Below are 22,775 nucleotides of genomic sequence, written 5' to 3' on the forward strand. Positions count from 1 at the left end.
CATCAACGACACACATAACACACGGAAACACACATATTAACAGCCACCCCCTGGATATATATATATATATATATATATATATATATATATATATATATATATATATATATATATATATATATATATATTATAACTTGTGCAAGAATTATATTAGATAACATTTTGTAACCCCAGAATAATACTGTTGCTACATGCTTATGGTGTCACGTACAACAATTGAATTTGATAAGTGAGTATAGCACCTCACCAAAGTCCTGACCTCATCACTTCCGGGGAACAAAAAGTCCGTGGTTGTCTCGAGGAGCAGATTGTCGGTGATAGACGCTCTTGCTGTTACAATGTGTACGTAGTTATTACAAAAACTTGTATTTAACAATTTACAAAGACTTGTGTTTAACTAATAAAGACAGAAAACCAAAGTGCGGTTTATAACTCCAAGGGGATATACGAGTGAGTAACTTAGTGATTGGAGACTACCAGGAGTAGGACATGCAGGCCTCTGAATAGAACCGTCGTGCTCAACCAATCAATTGAGCAGATAAATGGAAAGTCCATATTGTACTGTTTCTCTGTGGCCGCTGGACTTGACGTGGGTATGCAAGGACGTTTGCGAGATCTGTAATGTTCATCGTTTTGTCTCTTAGTCTTGCCCGTCCCATTTTCCAACAGAGGCACAAAATTATCAGGTGTCCACCACGCCCTAGTTAATCCGTCGCTTCCGTACTTCGACCACATGATGTATATTCGTCTATTTGTAGCCCCCAGTTGTGGTGAATTCCTTGGCAAAAATGCCCCTGCCAAAGCTGAAACAGCTGGATCCTGCACGCCGTTAACTGACGGATACACGGCAACGATTGGCGTGCCTACCACAGTTGCAAGAGCATGAAGAGTCCATGAAGAAGAGTAATTGGAAAGTGCACAATCTCGACAGGAGTCTTCATACGTAGGGCACAGAGCATCCCACATAGGGTCGTTGTTCTTGCCTTTATAGAATTCTGGATGCAGAATCATTTCGATTGCTGTCCGCACTCGTAAGTTCGTGGCTAGGTGCTCACTCCCGCACAGTGCTACCGAAACAGAGTTGAACAGGCAATCCCCATCCCCGGTTACATGAACTGGCGTTCGGTTCTTTACCCCACCACACTTGTCAAGGACCGCAACGGCATTCGTATCAGGCTCCAGATGATCTTCAAACTTGCCTAAGATTATAGGTGTTGATGTACTTGGTGTATTACACAAAAATATTTGTTCCCTTTTTGCGGCTTCCTGCAACAAACTACTATGGTTATACAAAAATATTTCTTTGTCGCGGCTCGTGCCGCTTAAATTGTTTTTATCGGCTTAAGAAACCTGCACAGCGAAGCTATAGCGATAATCCCATACCACACTCCAGGTCATATGGCCACTTCCCGAAGGTTGAGTGTGGTTGGAATTTTCCGCCAGAATCATCAGAAATTTAAAAATCCCGGCTCTGTGCAGGCATGCGCTTGTCGACCCCACCTCCCCCTCCCTACCCCTCCCTTCTTAGCCGGCTCGCCTGAGTCGTCACTTCAATGAGAAATGAAGGCTTCGCCTGTGGGAGGAGGGAGGGACCCTAAATCTGTGCAGGTTTCTTAAGCCGATAAAAACAATTTAAGCGGCACGAGCCGCGACAAAGAAATACTATCGGCTGAAAGAAACCTGCACAGCGAAGCTATGCATGAGACGAGGACAGGTGGGAGGAGAGGTGAAGCCTGATTCAAACCGTTATTACATGTGTCTTTCCTATGGGAGACTTATTCATTTTATCACTCAGTAGAGGGGAGAAAAGAAACGTCAAGTACCCACACCGAAGAATGTGATGATGCACAACATTGTACTGTTCACACAATGCGTAAATTATACGAAAATCGTATCCTGTTCAGCGGTTCCTGGGCCCCTCCCCACTCCTCGGTCGCCCTTTGCCCCCTCCACCCCCCCCCCCCTTTTTTTTTTTTTTTTTTTTTTTTTTTTTTTTTTTTTTTTTTTTTTTTTTTTTTTTTTTTTTTTTTTTAAAGATGAGAGGGGTGGAGCCGTTTCCATGGCGACACATGGGACAGGGGCGACCGAGTGGTAGAGACACCGTGTCCCCAAGGGAGTCGTCGATTTCCAGCCCCTAGGTCCCGCACCCGCTCCAGAGTGGGTGCGGAGAAACGCCAGCGATGCCACGAAGTACCTGATGCTGTGGGCGTGCGGGGCATGGGCCGGGTCGACTCTCTCCAAAATGGGGCAAAGCAGGTGCGCCCGGGACCTCTGGGTTAGGGGAATCCTAAATTTCGAGTTGTAGAAGAGATGATCCTCAGAAATCTCTTCCGTGTGCTCCACGTAGTCTTCGAACGCACGGACCGGGCGCAGCGGTTGTGGGCGTCCTCCCTCCCGGAAGGATTGTATTCTGAGAGGGCCAATCATGTCGTCTGCTCGGCCGTTCCTGGCCAGGAATGTTGGTGATGGAGAGAGGGTTAGGGCCGAGCTGTCCTCCTCCAGTTTGGAGAAGGACGGGTGGCGGGTGATTGCCGCCAGCTGTGAAGCCCTGTAGTCCGTAGTCAAGGCGAGCAGAAAGACGACACGTTGAGGGAATTGTTCTTCCTCCATAATGGCCTTTTCGAACGCCAGGTACTGCAGAAGACGATGCAAGGACCAGGCCAGGACCGGCTGATGTCTCGGCTCTCTCGAGGCGCTGATCCCCTTCATTAGGAGGGTTCGCGCCCTCTGTGGCACTCGGATGTTCATGCCAAAGCGTAGCGCATCAGTAAGCGCTGTATTGTGAGGCAAGATAGTCGCCGGTGCCCTGTTGGTGGAGTCAGCCAGCCAAGTCAGGAAGTCCAGAACCGTGCTGGCGGAGATGGTCCCCAATCGTGTGTCTCCGAAGGCAGTTCCGAAATCTCCGTCAGCAGGACCCACACTGCCGCACTGAGGACGGAAGGTGAGCTCTGAGCATCTTGTCTGCTGCCTCTGTAGAGAAGAGTTGGCTGAGAGCTCCCCGTAGAAACTCCAAGTATCAAGTTGGAGTGACGCTTGGAGAGGTGCGGTAAGGCTGTTGGCTAGGCAGGCTGACCCCAGTAGAAGGGGAGAAGGGCCCCATCTCATTAGCTCCCCGAACCACGGCTGGGTTGGCCAGTAGGGAGCTATCAGGAGGACCTGACCCTTGAAGGACCTGAAGGTCTGCATCACCTTCAGGAGGACCGGTGTCGCTGGAGGAGGAAAATGAATACGTACTTCCAGCTGTTCCAGTCCTCCGTGAAGGCGTCTGGGCCTCCTGTGCGTGTCCTTTGGATGCAGGTGAGGTAGAGGGGGAGCTGGGTCGTGTTTGGGGAGGCAAACAGGTCCACCTCTGGGGTGCCGTAGCGGAGGGAGAGCGACTCGAACACTTGTGGGCGTAGTTGCCACACCACGGAGGTCTCCTGAAACCTGGATAGAGCGTCCGCTCAGTCGTTCTCCCGGCCCGGAACATACTTCGCCGAGAGTGATATGGCCCTGCGTGATGCCTCGGCGAAGATGTCTTCCGACAGGGCTAGGAGTGGACCTGGTCGGGCCGTACCTTGCCTCTGCACGCACTGTACTGCCGTCACATTGTCTATGTCCAAGCGGACGCTCATGCAGGAGAATTCGGGGTGTCGCTCGAGTCATTCTTTCACCACTATCAGCTCCCGAAGGTTGATGTGTAGTGACCTTCTATCTTCCGACCATCCCCGGCAAGCTTGATGTCTCCAGCTCGACTGGAAGCCCCACCCCATGTCCGAGGCGTCCGCCGCTCCTGCCATTCGAGGTGGGGGCGGGGACTATGGGACCGACCGGCGTAGGGCCCCCGACCGAAGCCAGGGACGCAACAAGCTGTGGAGTGCTGAGGGTACCGGCCCGGGCAGGTCGCGCGGGAGGAGCAGTATGCTCCTGTCGACCTCCCGTACCAGCCGTCGGCGCCGCAAGCAGCTCAGTGGAAGGGCCGGGGTCGCGAAGTTGAGGCACCCCCCCCCCCCCGGAGTGCTGACCGGACCTGAGCCACTGACACCATATTGAATCGCAGGGCTTTCAAGAATTTGTTCAGTGCGGTCAGGTTCATAGCCAGTCTCGTTTTTCCTGGGCCTTTTTTTGGTATGGTAAAGAGAATCAAATTAGTAGGGCAAGGTGGATCCCGATCCCCGGAGGGTGTAGTGAAGTCACAAAATCGATTGTAGAACGTATAACAACATACATGCGAGGCCGAGGTCGTTTCCGAGCGACCTCGTCCGTGGGCGTTAGTCAAGAGGCTTCGTCCTGGGTGAAGACGTTCCCTGAGCGTCTCCCGCTAAGACGGGCCTGGACCCTCGGTATGTATCCAACTCACCCCAAGTCTTCCCTCGGGAAGTCCTCGAAGCCCGTGGCGAGCGTCCTCATCCAATAGTGTGCTATGGCAGTTTGTGACGTCACCGGATTTAATCATGGCGTCATAGGATCGCCTCGTGACGTCACAGGGCCACAAACTGACGTCATAGGACTACATCGTGACGTCATTTTATCACATAATGACGTCATCTTATCACACCGTGACATCACTTTATCGCATATTGACGTTACCTGATCACATCGTGGCATCATGTAATCATATCGTGACGACACCAACAAAATGACGTCACAGGACCCCCATCGTGACGTCATATGTTTTCATTGTAATTCCACTGGACCATACAGTAATGTTACAGAATTAGTGATGTCACATGGTCACATCGTGATGCCACAGGGTTACATCACGACGTCACAGGGTCACATTGTGATGTCACAGCATCACGTGACGTCACAGGATCACATCACGGCGTCATAGGATCACATCGTGATGTCACAGAAACACATTGTGACATCCAAGAATCATATAATAACTTCAAAGGATCACTGACGTCACAGGATCACATTGTGATATAGCGAGGTGTCATTTCCCGGGTGCCTGGACAGCCTAGTAGGGCGGAGTCCAGATCGAGACGTCAAATGATGTCATTCAGGTGATAAGAGGACCCCGTACTGAAGAGCGTTTCCACCAGGCGAGACCCCCTCTTTACTGAATAAAATCCCTCGCCGCTACACAAGGGGGATGTATGTAAGGTCATACCATGAGAAGGGGCGGATCTCGTAAGAGTCCGTCGTGGTAGGAGGATAAGGTAAAGATGAACGGAGGTGGTCCTCCACCCCGACGGATCAGGGACGGAAGGAGGGTGGTGCCGTGACCGGGATGTGGAGGGTGTGGACGAGCTGAGCGTCCTAGGCCTCTTGGGAGAGATAGAACTCTTTCTCGAGCGGGACTTCCTGTTGGGTCTACGTGAGCGGCTCCGGGAGGAAGGTGGGCTCACGGACCCGCCCGAAAAGGCAAGGCGAAAGGTGTTAGAGGACCACGGCCTGAGTCTTGGTTTTGGCCTGGGCCTGGACATGGGCTTGGGCCTGAGCCTGGGCTTCGGCCTCGGCCTGGGCTCCGGCTTCGGCCTGGGCCTGAGCATGGGCCTGTGCCTGGTCCTGGGCTTCGGTCTGGGCCCGGGCCTGGGCCTGGGTCTGGAGCCTCGGCTTCGGCCTGTGCCCTGGCCTGGTCCTTGGCCTCGGCCTGGGTCTGGACCTGGGGCTGCCGAGAGGCCTGATGACCCTCGGGGGCGCCACCCTCCGTACCATAAGACACGTCCCGCTGTCCTCCGAGAGGACCCGGGTTGTTTACCAGGGACGACTCGGAGACGGATTGCGAGCGCATAAGGTCAAAGTCTACGCCTAGGGCCTGACGAAGCAAGCCGTGAGGCGTCAGAGGACCATTGATGGTCGGAGGTATGGGGCTGCCGAGAGGCCTGATGACCCTCGGGGGCGCCACCCTCCGTACAATAAGACACGTCCCACTGTCCTCCGAGAGGACCCGGGTTGTTTACCAGGGACGACTCGGAGACGGGGACGGATTGCGAGCGTATAAGGTCAAAGTCTACGCCTATGGCCTGACGATGCAAGCCGTCAGGCGTTAGCAGACCATTGATGGTTGGAGGTATGGGGCTGCCGAGAGGCCTGATGACCCTCGGGGGCGCCACCCTCCGTACCATAAGACACGTCCCACTGTCCTCCAAGAGGACCCGGGTTGTTTACCAGGGACTCGGAGACGGGGACGGATTGCGAGCATATAAGATCAAAGTCTACGCCTATGGCCTGACGATGCAAGCCGTGAGGCGTTAGAAGACCATTGATCGTAGGAGGTATGGGGCCGCCGAGAGGCCAGACGTACCCCGGGGGCGCCCCCCTCCGCACCACCAGACTCTGATGATTCTGGCGGAAAATTCCAACCACACTCAACCTTCGGGAAGTGGCCATATGACCAGGAGTGTGGTATGGGATTATCGCTATAGCTTCGCTGTGCAGGTTTCTTTCAGCCGATAAAGCATCAGTTTATCCTCGATGCACCAGTACCCAAGGGACATCTCACCGAGTTCTTGGAACGTAGTTTGCGGAATATCTTGGCATTTGCGATGGTACCACTGTGAAAGCTACAATGGGATTTGGATATAATTGGTGCATTATCCCAGTCCATTCTGTGGTCTTCTTGGTTGGCATGATGGAACACGGCAAAGTTGACTTGTCCATATTTATTGGAGTTTTTGTATTTCTTTTTCATGTATATATAAAATATGTATTTCTATTTAACTATGTACTTTTTGCATTGAATATGTAGTATACGAAAGCGCTCTGCTTCGTTAGTTTCTTTTTCCAAGTGGTCTACTTTGCATAATACAATGTATGCAATGTCATATTTCATAGCCTATAAATTTAATGAAAAATTTGTATTTAATTGTATGCAATATTTATGTAATCTTTGTATTATAAAGAAATAAACAACAACAGTTTTTAAAATAACAATTTTCACTCTACCTCTATTCAAGTTAGTATGTAAATATGTCCCACATGTTCGAACCTCACAAGAAATTCTAAAAGTATTATGTTTTTGGCCAACTCCATCAACCACGCTCAGTGATGATCTCACTGTTGCCACTTTGTGGTGATTTCCCACAGATCTGTGGGACAAATGATCTGACGTGGGACTGTTTGTGGGGAGACCAATTTTGTTCTTAATTTGTGGAATTTTTTATGGGAATCCATACAGTTTGTGGGAAATTCTATGGAATCAACAATTAGTCAGACAAATAACTAAGATTCTCCATAAATAAGAGAATTTGAAAAAGTATTGTTGGAATACATAACTAGGCTGTGTTGAATCAGTCAGCTTTAAATACTGGAACTAATTCTGTGGTACATAATATGGGTAAGCTGGGAATGGGGTGGATCATAGTTTGGTCCGTTCCATAACTCACGCGTCCTGGACGCGTCCATCTCACTGTTGCCACTTTGTGGGATTTTCCCACAGATCTGTGGGACAAATGATCTGACGTGGGACTGTTTGTGGGGAGACCAATTTTGTTCTTAATTTGTGGAATTTTTTGTGGGAATCCATACAGTTTGTGGGAAATTCTATGGAATCAACAAGTCAGACAAATAACTAAGATTCTCCATAAATAAGAGAATTTGAAAAAGTATTGTTGGAATACATAACTAGGTTGTGTTGAATCAGTCAGTTTTAAATACTGGAACTAATTCTGTGGTACATAATATGGGTAAGCTGGGAATGGGGTGGATCATAGTTTGGTCCGTTCCATAACTCACGCGTCCTGAACGCGTCCATCTGACTCCATCACTCGTTTAGTCGGCACTCGGAAGAGATTGGGTAGGGGGGAGGAGGAGGACTACTTCCAATGAAGACACAGCCCAAGCGAAAACGTTTTCTCTTCCCTCCTCGCAATAGGTCGAAAGCGTAATACGTTCAAGTACGGTCAACCCTCCCCGCGATAGGTCGAAAACGTCATACGTTCAAGTACGGTCGACCCTCCCCGCGATATGTTGAAAGCGTCATACGTTCAAGCACGGTCTGGCCAGTAGAAACTCTCGACTCCTTTGTCAACAGGCTCAAGTTGGAATCTTGGAACGTTTTGGAAGTCTCGCCAGAGGCTTATTTCACCCTACAGTTTCAGTTATACAGTAAGCTCTGTTGCTCAGCTGCTGTTAGTCATACCGGTCTGCAAGACGGCCGGTGTTTGTAGGACCTACTTTATTTGCTAGTGATAAAAAATCCATGTGAACAAGTTGTATAGACACGGTAAAGGAAACATGGACTGGAGAAAGTCGTTAGACGAAACGTCAGGAATAAAAGCTTCACCTCCAGTCCATGTTTCCTTTACCGTGTCTATACAATCTTGCTAGTGATAGTCAAGATGACTGACAAAAGTACAAGGAAATACAGTCAGAGGTACCGTCCATCATGGGAAAATGATCAACGTTTTAAAGGTAAAGACAAAAATTTCGAATCTGTTAAGTTACCTTGTTAAAAATAGATGAAGAGCATATACAAATAGATACATGTATGCTTTCCTTATATCCATTAATTGATTACCGCTGGATAATTTTACTTTACCAAGGTGTGGTGTACGCTAGGCTAGATCTACGTTTTCTCAGTGCTTATGTAGTCGTAATATAAATTACCGCAGGATGAAATGGTATAACTATTGTATGTTTATCAGAGAACTTTGACTTCTTGGTTTTAGGTTGGCTGCAGTCAGTCCCAGGTGATGCAAACAAAGCACGATGCAAAGTTTACGGAAATTCCTTTCAAGCGCACATGAAATCCGTGATTGGTCACTCTCTTAGCAAGAAACACGTGGATAACACTAAATCCTCTACAAGCAAGAGCCAGAGGTCCATCAAAGATGCTATGCGTCCCATAGAGAGAGATCCAGTCAAAATTGCTGAGCTTAGAATAGCAGTTTATATAGCTGAACATGCCTCAGCTTTATCAGTAGATCATTTGGGTGAACTTTTGCCTAAGTTGGATATGAAATCACGCACATTACAAGATTTCAGAATGCATCATACTAAATGTGCACGTCTTCAGAAATATGTCATTGCTCCATATTTTGCTGTTAAGAAATGAAATTGGAGACCAATTTTTTAGCTTGGTGGTTGATGAGAGTACCAACGAAGCAAATATATCTTGCCTTGCCCTTTGCATTCGTTTTTACAGTACAAGTAAAAAGTCTGTAGTGGACACTTTCTATCGTCTACTACCAATAGAAAATGCTACAGCTGATACTCTCTATCAAACTGTTAAAAGATGCTTGGCTGAGGACGGCCTAGATGTGAAAAAATGATAGGCCTAGGGACTGATGGAGCCAGTTCGATGATCGGTCGAACTCATTCTCTCTCAACACTTTTAAGAGTTGATAATCCTGAATTAACCCTGTTTAGGTGTGTGTGCCACTCCCTTCACCTTGCTGCCAGTAAGGCTTCTGAATGCCTTCCTATTATTGTTGATTTTGTAGTTGGAGAAACTCATAATTGGTTTTCTACTAGTCCTAAGAGGACTAATGAGTATCAGGCTATATACAGAGTGTTAGAAAACAGTGTACCTAAGAAGGTGCCGGGACTGGTAGGCACACGCTGGTTGGCAAGGTTAGAAGCAGTTAGTATAATTATCGATCAGTGGGAGGCTCTAAAGCTTCATTTTGACCTGAGTGCTTCCAAAGAACGTTGTTACACAGCGAAAACCCTGTCTGATGCATACAGAGATGACCAGAATAAATTGTATTTGTTGTTTGTCAGAAAAACTCTGAAAGAAATAGTGTTAATAAGATTTTCCAGTCACAAACTGCAGATGTCACAAAAGTAACACAGGATCTCATTGCAATGTATCGTAATCTAATGAACATTGTAGTAAATGGAAAGCACTTGTCAAAATGTTCTGATGAAAACCTACCCAAACTTAAATTTCTGGATCATGTTGTGCCATGTGAGCAATGAACTTTGGATATGAGTTCACCACATATGCATCTGCTTGTTCTTTAACTGTAGCTCAAGTTCACTATATCAAAGAGCGGTGTAAAGAGTTTGTGGTTGAACTCATAAAACAAGTTCAGATGCGCTTACCTGATAATGTTGAGATACTTATGATGTTGAAAATTTTCCATCCTTCCATTGCCACATCGCAGATTAAAGACCCTGTTGCTCTGATTGGTGCTAGGTATCGGTCTACCTTTGAGGATCTAGATGGTCTTGAAAATGAATGGAGTTTAATGTGTCTTCAGCAGTGGCCTAAAAGTTGCTTGGGTAATGTAGTAAGCTTTTGGACTGAGGTAAATGAAAGGGAAAATTCTGCAGGACAAAAAATGTTCCCAAACATTTCAGGACTCGTACTGGCATTATTGTCCCTTCCATTTTCAAATGCCTCAGTAGAAAGAATTTTCTCTCAAATGAATGTTGTTCACTCGAAACTGAGAAATCGTCTAAAGGTTAGGTCGGTAGAGGCATTGTTGCAGATAAGGTATGGGTTGGTTCATTATTATCAGTCGTGTGTAAACTTTCAGCCCACTGATGACATGATAAGAAATTTCGGTGCTAAAGGTTCTAGAGAGGAGGAGGAGGAGGAGGAGGAGAATGTCATTAATCTTGATTTAATGCAGTAAGAAACTGAGACTGTAGGTAACCATAAATCTAATTATTGTCATTATGATGTTTGTATTGCAAAGTTTTGGTTGGCCTACTGTAGCTGCAGGCTGTCTACAGAACAGTCATAATGGAAAGACCTATTTTTTAAGTTTATATAGTTGTTAAATATTTTGTAAGGAAAAATGTTTAATTTTCTTCATCAATAATAAATTTATATGAAATAATGCTGTATTAATTTTGTGGGAATTTTTGTGGGATTTTAATTTCAGTTTGTGGAAATCTGTGGGGAAAAAATCTTTAATCTGTGGGAATTCGCCTCTACAAAAGTGGCAACACTGGTCCATCTGACTCCATCACTCGTTTAGTCGGCACTCGGAAGGGATTGGGTAGGGGGGGAGGAGGAGGACTACTTCTTAACAACGTTTTCTCTTCCCTCCTCGCGATAGGTCGAAAGCGTCATACGTTCAAGTACGGTCGACCCTCACCGCGATAGGTCAAAAACGTCATACGTTCAAGTACGGTCGACCCTCCCCGCGATATGTCGAAAGCGTCATACGTTCAAGCACGGTCTGGCCAGTAGAAACTCTCGACTCCTTTGTCAACAGGCTCAAGTTGGAATCTTGGAACGTTTTGGAAGTCTCGCCAGAGGCTTACTTCACTCTACAGTTTCAGTTATACAGTAAGCTCTGTTGCTCAGCTGCTGTTAGTCATACCGGTCTGCAAGACGGCCGGTGCTTGTAGGACCTACTTTATTTGCTAGTGATAGTCAAGATGACTGAGAAAAGTACAAGGAAATACAGTCAGAGGTACCGTCCATCATGGAAAAATGATCAACGTTTTAAAGGTAACGACAAAAATTTCGAATCTGTTAAGCTACCTTGTTAAAAATAGATGAAGAGCATATACAAATAGATACATGTATGCTTTCCTTATATCCATTAATTGATTACTGCTGGATAATCTTACTTTACCAAGGTGTGGTTACGCTAGGCTAGATCTACGTTTTCTCAGTGCTTATGTAGTCGTAATATAAATTACCGCAGGATGAAATGGTATAACTATTGTATGTTTATCAGAGAACTTTTACTTTGACTTCTTGGTTTTAGGTTGGCTGCAGTCAGTCCCAGGTGATGCAAGCAAAGCACGATGCAAAGTTTGCGGAAATTCCTTTCAAGCGCACATGAAATCTGTGATTGGTCACTCTCTTAGCAAGAAACACGTCGATAACACTAAATCCTCTACAAGCAAGAGCCAGAGGTCCATCAAAAATGCTATGCGTCCCATAGAGAGAGATCCAGTCAAAATTGCTGAGCTTAGAATAGCAGTTTATATAGCTGAACATGCCTCAGCTTTATCAGTAGATCATTTGGGTGAACTTTTGCCTAAGTTGGATATGAAACCATGCACATTACAAGATTTCAGAATGCACCATACTAAATGTGCACGTCTTCAAAAATATGTCATTACTCCATCTTTTGCTGTTAAATTAAGAAATGAAATTGGAGACCAATTTTTTTAGCTTGGTGGTTGATGAGAGTACCAACGAAACAAATATATCTTGCCTTGCCCTTTGCATTCGTTTTTACAGTACAAGTAAAAAGTCTGTAGTGGACACTTTCTATCGTCTACTACCAATAGAAAATGCTACAGCTGATAATCTCTATCAAACTGTTAAAAGATGCTTGGCTGAGGACGGCCTAGATGTGAAAAAAAAATGATAGGCCAAGGGACTGATGGAGCCAGTTCGATGATCGGTCGAACTCATTCACTCTCAACACTTTTAAGAGTTGATAATCCTGAATTAACCCTGTTTAGGTGTGTGTGCCACTCCCTTCACCTTGCTGCCAGTAAGGCTTCTGAATGCCTTCCTATAATTGTTGATTTTGTAGTTAGAGAAACTCGTAATTGGTTTTCTACCAGTCCTAAGAGGACTAATGAGTATCAGGCTATATAAATACAGTGTTAGAAAACAGTGTACAGTACCTAAGAAGGTGCCGGGACTGGCAGGCACACGCTGGTTGGCAAGGTTGGAAGCAGTTAGTATAATTATCGATCAGTGGGAGGCTCTAAAGCTTCATTTTGACCTGAGTGCTTCCAAAGAACGTTGTTACACAGCGAAAACCCTGTCTGATGCATACAGAGATGACCAGAATAAATTGTATTTGTTGTTTGTCAGAAAAACTCTAAAAGAAAGTGTTAATAAGATTTTCCAGTCACAAACTGCAGATGTCACAAAAGTAACACAGGATCTCATTGCAATGTATCGTAATCTAATGAACATTGTAGTAAATGGAAAGCACTTGTCAAAATGTTCTGATGAAAACCTACCCAAACTTAAATTTCTTGATCATGTTGTGCCATGTGAGGCAATGAACTTTGGATATGAGTTCACCACATATGCATCTGCTTGTTCTTTAACTGTAGCTCAAGTTCACTATATCAAAGAGCGGTGTAAAGAGTTTGTGGTTGAACTCATAAAACAAGTTCTGATGCACTTACCTGATAATGTTGAGATACTTATGATGTTGAAAAATTTCCATCCTTCCATTGCCACATCGCAGATTAAAGACCCTGTTGCTCTGATTGGTGCTAGGTATCGGTCTATCTTTGAGGATTTAGATGGTCTTGAAAATTAATGGAGTTCAATGTGTCTTCAGCAGTGGCCTAAAAGTTGCTTGGGTAATGTAGTAAGTTTTTGGACTGGGTAAATGAAAGGGAAAATTCTGCAGGACAAAAAATGTTCCCAAACATTTCAGGCCTCGTACTGGCATTATTGTCCCTTCCATTTTCAAATGCCTCAGTAGAAAGAATTTTCTCTCAAATGAGTGTTGTTCACTTGAAACTGAGAAATCGTCTAAAGGTTAGGTCGGTAGAGGCATTGTTGCAGATGAGGTATGGGTTGGTTCATTATTATCAGTCGTGTGTAAACTTTCAGCCCACTGATGACATGATAAGAAATTTTGGTGCTAAAGGTTCTAGAGAGGAGGAGGAGAATGTCATTAATCTCGATTTAATGCAGTAAGAAACTGAGACTGTAGGTAATTATAAATCTAATTATTGTCATTATGATGTTTGTATTGCAAAGTTTTGGTTGGCCTACTATAGCTGCCGGCTGTCTACAGAACAGTCATAATGGAAAGACCTAGTTTTTAAGTATATATAGTTGTTAAATATTAAGTAACTCTTTTTTTTGTAAGGAAAAATGTTTAATTTTCTTCATCAATAATAAATTTATATGAAATAATGCTGTATTAATTTTGTGGGATTTTAATTTCAGTTTGTGGAAATCTGTGGGGAAAAAATCTTTAATCTGTGGGAATTCGCCTCTACAAAAGTGGCAACACTGGATGATCTGCTGATCTGCACTCGCAGAACATAGATGGGGGGCTAGCGGTAAATTTCTAACCATCAGTCGGTAATTTTGCAGAAGCTAAAAATATAACATCTCTGGTCAAATTATATGAAAATCACACATTTTAAAGAAAAGAGTTGAAATAATTAAACTATATGCAGTCTATTACACTGATAACACAATAGTAAGAAACTTAATAGAGTGAAGTTTGATCCATACCACCAATGATCATAGAGGACGGGCTGGACGAATCGTAGCTGTGGTCGGTAATTTTGCAGAGGATAAAAACGTAACTTCTCTTTGATCAAATTACATGAAAATCACACCTTTTAAAGAAAATAGTTCAAATAATGCAACCATATGCTAATTTGTTACGGTATTTGTAGCTGTGGTCAGTCTTATTGCAGAGGCTAAAACATAACTTCTCTTTGGTCAAATTACATGAAAATCACACATTTTAAAGAAAATAGTTCAAGTGATTCAACTATATGCAGTCTATTACACTAATAACACAATAGTAAGAAACTTAATAAAGTGTAGTTTGATCACCAGTGATCATAGATGGCGGGCTGGACGAATCATAACTGTGGTCGGTAATTTTGCAGAGGATAAAAACGTAACTTCTCTTTGATCATATTACATGGAAATCACACATTTTAAAGAAAATAGTTCAAATAATGCGACCATATATATATAGAAGTGTGCATTTCAGCAAAAGCCATCCTTGTTTGGGTTTTCTCGGTTTGTTCGGTAATTAGTGAGACCCTTCAGAGGTGGAGTAGGCCTAAGTAGATTATATGAACCTCCACTCAATATTGGAGTAGGCCTAAGTAGATCAGATGAACCTCCACTCAATATGGACTTATTTTCAGGATCCAAAAAGAGAAAGGTGAAATACTTGTGATGCTTTCTTAACCTATGCATCTTACAGGTATTTAGTTACAGAATAATTTAATAACTGTACTTCTGTTTCTGTGTAGCTAATGAGAAGAGGCAACTAGGCAAGGTTGAGTATGTTGTATTATTGTATATCCACCAACAAATGTTATATCAGACAGAAATGTTAAATACCATAGTGGCTATTTAAGATTATTAAAGTGAGTGATACCTTAGAGTGTTCATGTAAAAGAGGCAAATGATATTTTTATATAAAATTATGCATTTGAGTTAAAACCGTCCATGTTCGAGTTTGGTCGGCTATGAGTGAGTCGGACGGCATTCGTAGGTGTGGTTGGTAATTTTGCAGACGATAAAAACGTAACTTCTCTTTGATCAAATTACATGGAAATCATACATTTTAAAGGAAACAAGCTGCGGGCTTCGCCGGGGGCTTGGCTGCACAAACAGCGGCCTACGGTCGCAGCGCTCTAATCCTACGATAGGGATCCCGTGTTGGGGTTCCCTAATATTACAAATTAATTGACAAAAGTAATTATAAAGATACCAAGTATCAAGATGATATAATGTTAATCATCAAAATTCGCAAACACAATAGCAAATGTACTCGTACCTCCAACCTCCATTTGAATAATGACAATATGGCTTCCGTCCCCTGTAACAACATATCGCACAGGATGATCAAAGAAAGACAGGAAGGGTTCGTGAGGTGTATAGCAAAAATATGTAGCCAGAATTAATGCCAAACACCGCTAGATTACTGTGGTTTCAATGCCATCTATTGAGCAGTTGAAAAATAAAAAATCAAAGAGATAGCTATTGTTGCCATTTTATTGTATTTTATATATTTTTAAAATTATAAATTGATTGATATTTTCGGCCTTGTATATGATTATTGTTTTAGCTCAATATTTTTTTTTACTTTTATTGTAACCATTACTGTGAAAATAGTATTTGCTTTCACATACTTGACATTTGACAATATCTTTTATATATAATATTTTTCATACCTCTGAAATTTTCATAAAATATAAAGAAAAAGCTATAATATATACACACACATATATATATATATATGTTGACTATATTATGACAAATAAGACTGAAGGTGGAAGAAGCAAACGAGGAGTAATGGGAGAATTTCACGCTTTAACCTTTCGACCCGCAGGGTCTTGATCACAAAGCTAACAACTCAAACGTAACAGGATATTTTATACATGGACGGGTCATCTCATGGGACGGTTCGGAGAGCTTGTTATTTTATTTGTGTATTCTTTTATTATTAATAAGCTTGTGGTTTTTGCTAAACATATAAAGCCTTCTTTATGATTAATGTTGTTATTAGTGTTGATATATGCTGCCTAAGGAAGACAATTGAGGCAACATATATCAACACTAATAACAACATTAATCATAGAGAAGGCTTTATATGTTTAGCAAAAGCCACAAGCTTATTGATAATAAAAGAATATGCAAATAAAATAACAAGCTCTCCGAAGCGTCCCATGAGATGACCCATCCATGTATAAAATATCCTGTTACATTTGAGTTGTTAGCTTTGTGATCAAGACCCTGCGGGTCGAAACGTTAATGCATGAAATTCTCCCATTACTCCTCGTCTGCTTCTTCCACCTTCAGACATATATATATGTATATATATATATATATATATATATATATATGTATATGTATATATATATACATATATATATGTATATGTATACACACACACACAAACACACACAATTTGTGAGAAAATAATCAAGAATAGATGGGTAAAACATCTGGAAGACAATGACATATTAAACCCAAGACAATTCGGATTCAGACAAGGAAGATCATGCTCCACAAACTTAATATGCTTTTACTCAAGACTAATAGACATAGTGCAAGAAAGAAATGGATGGGCTGATTGTGCATTCCTAGACTTGCAAAAAGCCTTTGACAAAGTACCACACAGAAAACTACTAAAAAAACTGGAACACATAGGAGGAATACAGGGAAACCTACTAAAATGGATAGAGGACTTTCTGACTGGTAGAAAGATGAGAGTAGTGCTCAGAGAAAAATATTCAGACTGGAAAGAGGTGATCAGTGGAGTACCGCAAGGATCTGTGCTGGCACCAATAATGTTTGCTATCTATATGAATGACATGGATGAGGACGTGAACTGCTACATGAGCTTCTTTGCCGATGACGCCAAACTACTAAGGAAAATAGAAACTGATGAGGACTGTGAAGCACTGCAAGAAGACCTAAATAGGGTATGGAACTGGAGTCAGAAATGGGAAGTGGACTTTAATACTAAGAAGTGTAGCATAATGGAGTTTGGAAAAAGCAAAAACAGAATATCAGGAAAATATACAATTGGAACCAAAGAAGTAAAGAAAGTAGGATCCGAAAAAGATTTGGGAGTAATTATCACGAACGACTTGTCCTATGATATACAGATTAACAAAATTGTCGGGGAGACTTACAATTTGCTAAGATCAATAAAAGTGGCGTTTACATACTTGGACGAAGACATGATGAAAAAAATATTGGTTACATTGATAAGGCCTAGATTAGAGTATGCAGCGACATTGTGGTCCCCCAGTACCAAAAAGAATATAAAGAAAATAGAAAGAATCCAAAGAGCAGCTACAAAAATGGCACCTGCACTTGCAAACCTATCATACAAAGAGAGATTGGCTAAACTGGAGTTACCGACACTGGAGCAAAGAAGAGAGAGAGGTGACCTATTGACCATCTACAGAATCATGAAAGGCACAGAGGTACTCGATAGTGAGAACTTACTTAACTGGGACAAAAGAAACACAAGAGGACATGGAAAGAAAATAAAAAAACATAGCTATAGAAGAGAACTGAAGAAAAACAGTTTTCCTCATAGAGTTTTGGACACTTGGAACAAACTGGACAATGAAATAGTATGCGCAAAAACCATTCATGAGTTTAAAAACAAACTAGACACTGCAAGATACAAAGGCGGGACAACACGAGCATAGCTCCCCTTCCCGCAAAATACAACTAGGTAAATACAACTAGGTAAATACACACACACACATAATATATATATATGTAATTCTCTTATTTGATTTATTTACATTTGAATTTCTTTATCATTAGTCTTCATGGGTATCATATGTGGTGATATGGGCAAATGAAAGCTTAGGTTTTATTTCATAATTTTATTAATTCCAAAGAACACATATTTAAAACTTAACATAAAGGTTTATTTACCTCCAACTTGCAAAGATACAAGAGAACAGAGCACAGAAAATTAAAACAACCAACATATATCAAAGAGCAAGTCATGCAAAAGCAAGCAAACAAAACAACAACTTAACAAAAAACAAAAACAAAGCATAAATTAAATGATAACATCATATCTATAATAAACGTAAAATGAATCATGCATGGTCACACATTTGAAAATTAATTATACACTTGTATAAGCACCAGTCCAGAGAGCATAAATTCATGCATTGTAAAAGAAATAATTGTGCAAATAAAATAATCATTATCAATAATAGAATGACACATAATAAAGCAAACCTATTCAGTAAAAATAAAAAGCAAAAACGTGCATGGCTAAAACATTTACCAAAGCTTAACATTCCTTCATAAATAAAAACAGATACAGTACTACATCTGTGATTGTGAAGAGAGTAGAGTCAATGAGGGAAAAAAGAAGAGTAAAATGATCTACCTTACTTATCAGTGCTCTACATATAAGTAATTGCAAACAGTATATTTCAATGTTTTGCTTAATAAGAAAATATATGTTATCTCCTTATTTCCTTACAGGTTGGGGGGATGCAAATACAAGAAAAATGCTTTTGTGAGAAGTATGAAGTATTAAAGAACATCTATACAGACTAGTAGATATTAACTTTGTAGGTAATGAGAAATAAAGAGAAAGTAAAGAAATATCAACACTACCATACTGAACTATGATTTTACTTACTCTTATTAGCATTTGAGGTAAGAGGGGGTTGCAGAATAATTTTGAGGATCACCTTCGCAACTTTTTGTTTGGCAGCAATCTTCATCTATTCAATGATGAAATAACATTATAATGAGGCACTGATAGTGTCTTTTTAATTGGATTAAATATTTTGCAAGTACAATTAGTAAATACAATCATTCTTACTTAAGAAATAATATTATACTTTAATTTTCTTTTGTTTATGACTAGCATTATATTAAATATGAGTTTTTACCTACCAGTGTTGGATATGACTTCCTCTTCCACAGTATCTGCAAATACAGTTTTGTCTGACGTCTCACCTGCAAAAAATGAAAAAAATATATATCCCTTTCCTAAATGCACTATGGCAGTATTTGTTGATGTTAGCAAAACAGCAATATGATAGTAATGATTCTCAGTTATAAAATGCATAGTTTCGTACTTTAAAGAAAGGGAAATAGCAAATTTATTCTTTACCAGAACAGGACAAGACTTCTCCAACTTGCTCCAAAACATGTCTTGCTTGTGATGTATCTGCTGTAATTTCAATGGCAAAACATTAAAAACTAATAAAAAATCTTGTAAATAATATATAGTACTCTTGTAAATAAAGTATTTTAAAAATTACTGAGAGGACTCAATTCCCAATGATTGTAAGTTGGAGTTAGGGGACTTTGATTGAGGCAAATGCCGTCCTCTTGGTAACTTTTACCTAAAGTATCTATTTTTTCCAAGCGCACATGTTGGTAGCAGAAAAACGTACTTGATTTTGATAATAAATAATATGACTTTAATAGGAAATAAATATGTGGAATAAAGAATTTGTGGATATACCTACCATTTACTGATTGTTGAGCTGATGAGGAAAAATGCAATGCTGTAGATGTTCTCAAAGTACCTGTTAATTGGTGAATTTATGTCATTATACTGCATATGCCAATGTCAGTGCCAGACAATCTACATGATCTACATTATATGCCAATCAGCAGCATTTTCTTTAATACTTTTGCATCTTTCACATTAACAGCTCATTATGAAGAAATATTTGTGGAATGTGAAATACTCTAATTAGAATATGTCCTACAGGTTGATGGGGGCTACATCTCCAATACCCCCATGACACATTGCATCCAACTCACATTCATGTAAGACAGCATGTGGAATAAATCTAAAACTGAGTTATAACTTCATTCATTTATGTTTATTAAATACTACTAAGTAATTTTATAAGAGATGACTTTATCTCCCTTAGACTATGTCCAAAACTCCAGCAATCTCTCTCTACCTGAGAGGAGTGTTGATGGGTGTATACCATCCCCCAGCACCCACCAGAACAATTTCTATTCTTATCACATTATCACATTTATGCCAAGAGTGTGAAACAGGTCTATAAAACATCTATAAAACTGTGGACTCAATTGTGGTACTAATATCAGTTGTTGCAATATGACATATGTTGCTTACTTTTTTATGATTTACAGGCCATCTCTTATAGAATTATGCAATGCTAATAAATGGTCAGTACTAACCAAAGTTCTCATCCAATGAACTTGACAAGATTTCCATTTCAATTTCCTGGTGATGCAAAGTACTTGCAGTATCTAAGTGCAGGTCAATATCTGTAAAATAATATATGTGATGTTTTGTACTGTTATAAACAGATAATGTATGTAAGGTATCTATGCTCAGAATTTAGTTTGTAATTTCAAGTTGAAATATGTTTTGTACAAATACAAAAATTAGCTAATGGCAATGAAAGAATATTCTAAATAATGTTCAACTTTAAAGTAATACAGAAATATATAATATATAGAGACAAGCAATGTTTTGTTTCAAATGCAATGTGCTAATAAAATAAAGTAATTTTAAATTTCAATTAATCTCAGAACTGTGCTATACTATATTCACATTGATTAAGCACTTACCTGCATCCATACTGGTTATTTCTGGCTCATCTGGGTGTGCTGGATCTGAGAGATAATAGAATGCATAATGAAAATCATTACTTCTTACCAAACAATGTTAATTATTGTAATCTTATGATAATGTATATATAAAACTGCATTGACTCACCAGGCAAATTTTGATCTGGGTATGCATTGGGGCACAAACGGGTTGATGGTGCATATTGCCATTGAGAAAAATGATGGCTACATATCCTTTGACTTTTATTTAATTGTGTAGGTGTTTTCTTCCTTAATGTTGATATACCGGTTACTTGTATCCACTTTGAACATCTATCAAAAAGAAGAGAATGTTGATTTACATTTTTACTAATAAAATGACACTTATATGTCTATAATACTAAAATACTTAATGCTGGCAGTATAATATACACTTACCTTTGTGGTTCTTTAGGAAACCGATGGTACATGAATTCAGGATGAGAACTTTTGGACCGTTTGAACTAACCATGTGTTCCAAGTGACAGATGCTGAAATGTTAACATGCAGATGATTCAAAAAGCCCGCTAATTCTTTCCGAATGAAGCACAGCGATCTCTAGCATTGATTGAAGTAACTAAACTCATGAGTAATCAGTTAGGCTATTTACACACTTTTTCCGTGCCTTCCAGTCTTTTGTATATAGTCTTTGATGATGATCTACACATGTACGAAATAGGCTTACAGGAAGGTGTCCGCAGATTGCCACACTGACTGAGCACTTGAAAGGTTTCAACAAAATCGACGAAACCACCCTGGACCGCAGAGACTTATCTTTTACATTATACAAGCACCCGGACCTGGCTTCACCAGGTGTGCTTGGCCTACGGCGTAGCTCGCTTCGCTCGCGAAGGAGTCTTCAAAATCTAAAGGAGCCTTCAGTCTCCAAAAGGAGTCGTCAAAGTCTCCCGACGTTGTCGTCAAATTCTCTCGCTCTCTCTCTCTCTCTCCTTCTCTTTTTCGTTAGGTCAATCATAAAGGCAATAAAATTTCGGAAGGTGGTCATAAAAACGCCAGGAAATGTTCAAAACTGATAAACTTTATTTTTTTATGTATATAGATTCTCTTGGCAATATTTCGTAAAGATTCTCTTAGCAATATTTCGTAAAGATTCTCTTGGTAATATTTCGTAAAGATTCTCTTGTTAACATTTGGTAAAGATTCTCTTGGCAATATTTCGTAAATATTTCTCATTAATATTTCGTAAAGATTCTTTTGTCAGAATTCCGTAAAGATTCTCTTTTTCTTGTTAGCACCACTTTCTTTTTCCATGGTAATATTAGTGTTTCCGGTGATGACTCATTTCCGGGTTGGGCCTTGCGTAGGAGGTTGGAAGGTTTAGAGAGAAATATTTTATGTTAGTGGAGTGGAGATTCTCTTGGCAATATTTCGTAAAGATTCTCTTAGCAATATTTCGTAAAGATTCTCTTGGTAATATTTCGTAAAGATTCTCTTGTTAACATTTGGTAAAGATTCTCTTGGCAATATTTCGTAAATATTTTCTCATTAATATTTCGTAAAGATTCTTTTGTCAGAATTCCGTAAAGATTCTCTTTTTCTTGTTAGCACCACTTTCTTTTTCCATGGTAATATTAGTGTTTCCGGTGATGACTCATTTCCGGGTTGGGCCTTGCGTAGGAGGTTGGAAGGTTTAGAGAGAAATATTTTTTTATGTTAGTGGAGTGGAGATTCTCTTGGCAATATTTCGTAAAGATTCTCTTAGCAATATTTCGTAAAGATTCTCTTGGTAATATTTCGTAAAGATTCTCTTGTTAACATTTGGTAAAGATTCTCTTGGCAATATTTCGTAAATATTTTCTCATTAATATTTCGTAAAGATTCTTTTGTCAGAATTCCGTAAAGATTCTCTTTTTCTTGTTAGCACCACTTTCTTTTTCCATGGTAATATTAGTGTTTCCGGTGATGACTCATTTCCGGGTTGGGCCTTGCGTAGGAGGTTGGAAGGTTTAGAGAGAAATATTTTTTTATGTTAGTGGAGTGGAGATTCTCTTGGCAATATTTCGTAAAGATTCTCAGCAATATTTCGTAAATATTTTCTCATTAATATTTCGTAAAGATTCTTTTGTCAGAATTTCATAATTCCGTTTTTATGTATATA

At 40.8% G+C, this 22,775-nt stretch overlaps 2 protein-coding genes across 3 annotated transcripts; one reads left to right on the plus strand and one right to left on the minus strand.

The window, feature by feature from the left end:
- The first annotated feature begins 10,984 nt into the window (after positions 1–10,984).
- LOC143023737 (uncharacterized) lies at positions 10,985–13,595 on the plus strand. 2 transcript variants are annotated; one of them, XM_076182337.1, is made up of 2 exons: positions 10,985–11,338; positions 11,601–13,595. In XM_076182337.1, the coding sequence occupies exon 2, from the start codon at positions 12,429–12,431 to the stop codon at positions 13,128–13,130; it is 702 nt and encodes a 233-aa protein (XP_076038452.1). In that variant the 5' UTR covers positions 10,985–11,338; positions 11,601–12,428; the 3' UTR covers positions 13,131–13,595. Both variants share the same exon structure in this region, with proteins under 2 accessions (XP_076038452.1, XP_076038454.1).
- A 4,288-nt stretch (positions 13,596–17,883) lies between these two features.
- Positions 17,884–21,128, minus strand: LOC143023743 (uncharacterized). The gene is made up of 7 exons (XM_076182345.1): positions 21,056–21,128; positions 20,639–20,683; positions 20,243–20,332; positions 19,552–19,611; positions 19,191–19,250; positions 18,971–19,033; positions 17,884–18,795 (listed from the first exon to the last, which is right to left on the minus strand). The coding sequence occupies exons 1-7, from the start codon at positions 21,126–21,128 to the stop codon at positions 18,716–18,718; spliced, it is 471 nt and encodes a 156-aa protein (XP_076038460.1). The 3' UTR covers positions 17,884–18,715.
- Between the last annotated feature and the right edge of the window lie 1,647 nt (positions 21,129–22,775).

This window comes from Oratosquilla oratoria, unplaced genomic scaffold (genome assembly GCF_046742065.1).
Source record: "Oratosquilla oratoria isolate Oo_2021 unplaced genomic scaffold, ASM4674206v1 SCAFFOLD57, whole genome shotgun sequence".
NCBI classification, from domain to species: Eukaryota; Metazoa; Arthropoda; class Malacostraca; order Stomatopoda; family Squillidae; genus Oratosquilla; species Oratosquilla oratoria.

What these genes read in the sequence shown, in the direction of transcription:
- LOC143023743 (XM_076182345.1), bottom strand. Translation starts at nt 21,128, where the DNA reads ATGGTTAGTTCAAACGGTCCAAAAGTTCTCATCCTGAATTCATGTACC. An exon ending in AATAACCAGTATGGATGCAG is followed by an intron (nt 20,333 to 20,638) that starts GTAAGTGCTTAA and finishes ATTATTTTACAG; the next exon opens with ATATTGACCTGCACTTAGAT. An exon ending in AGCTCAACAATCAGTAAATG is followed by an intron (nt 19,251 to 19,551) that starts GTAGGTATATCC and finishes TTGAAATTACAG; the next exon opens with CAGATACATCACAAGCAAGA.
- LOC143023737 (XM_076182337.1), top strand. Translation starts at nt 12,429, where the DNA reads ATGAGTATCAGGCTATATAAATACAGTGTTAGAAAACAGTGTACAGTA.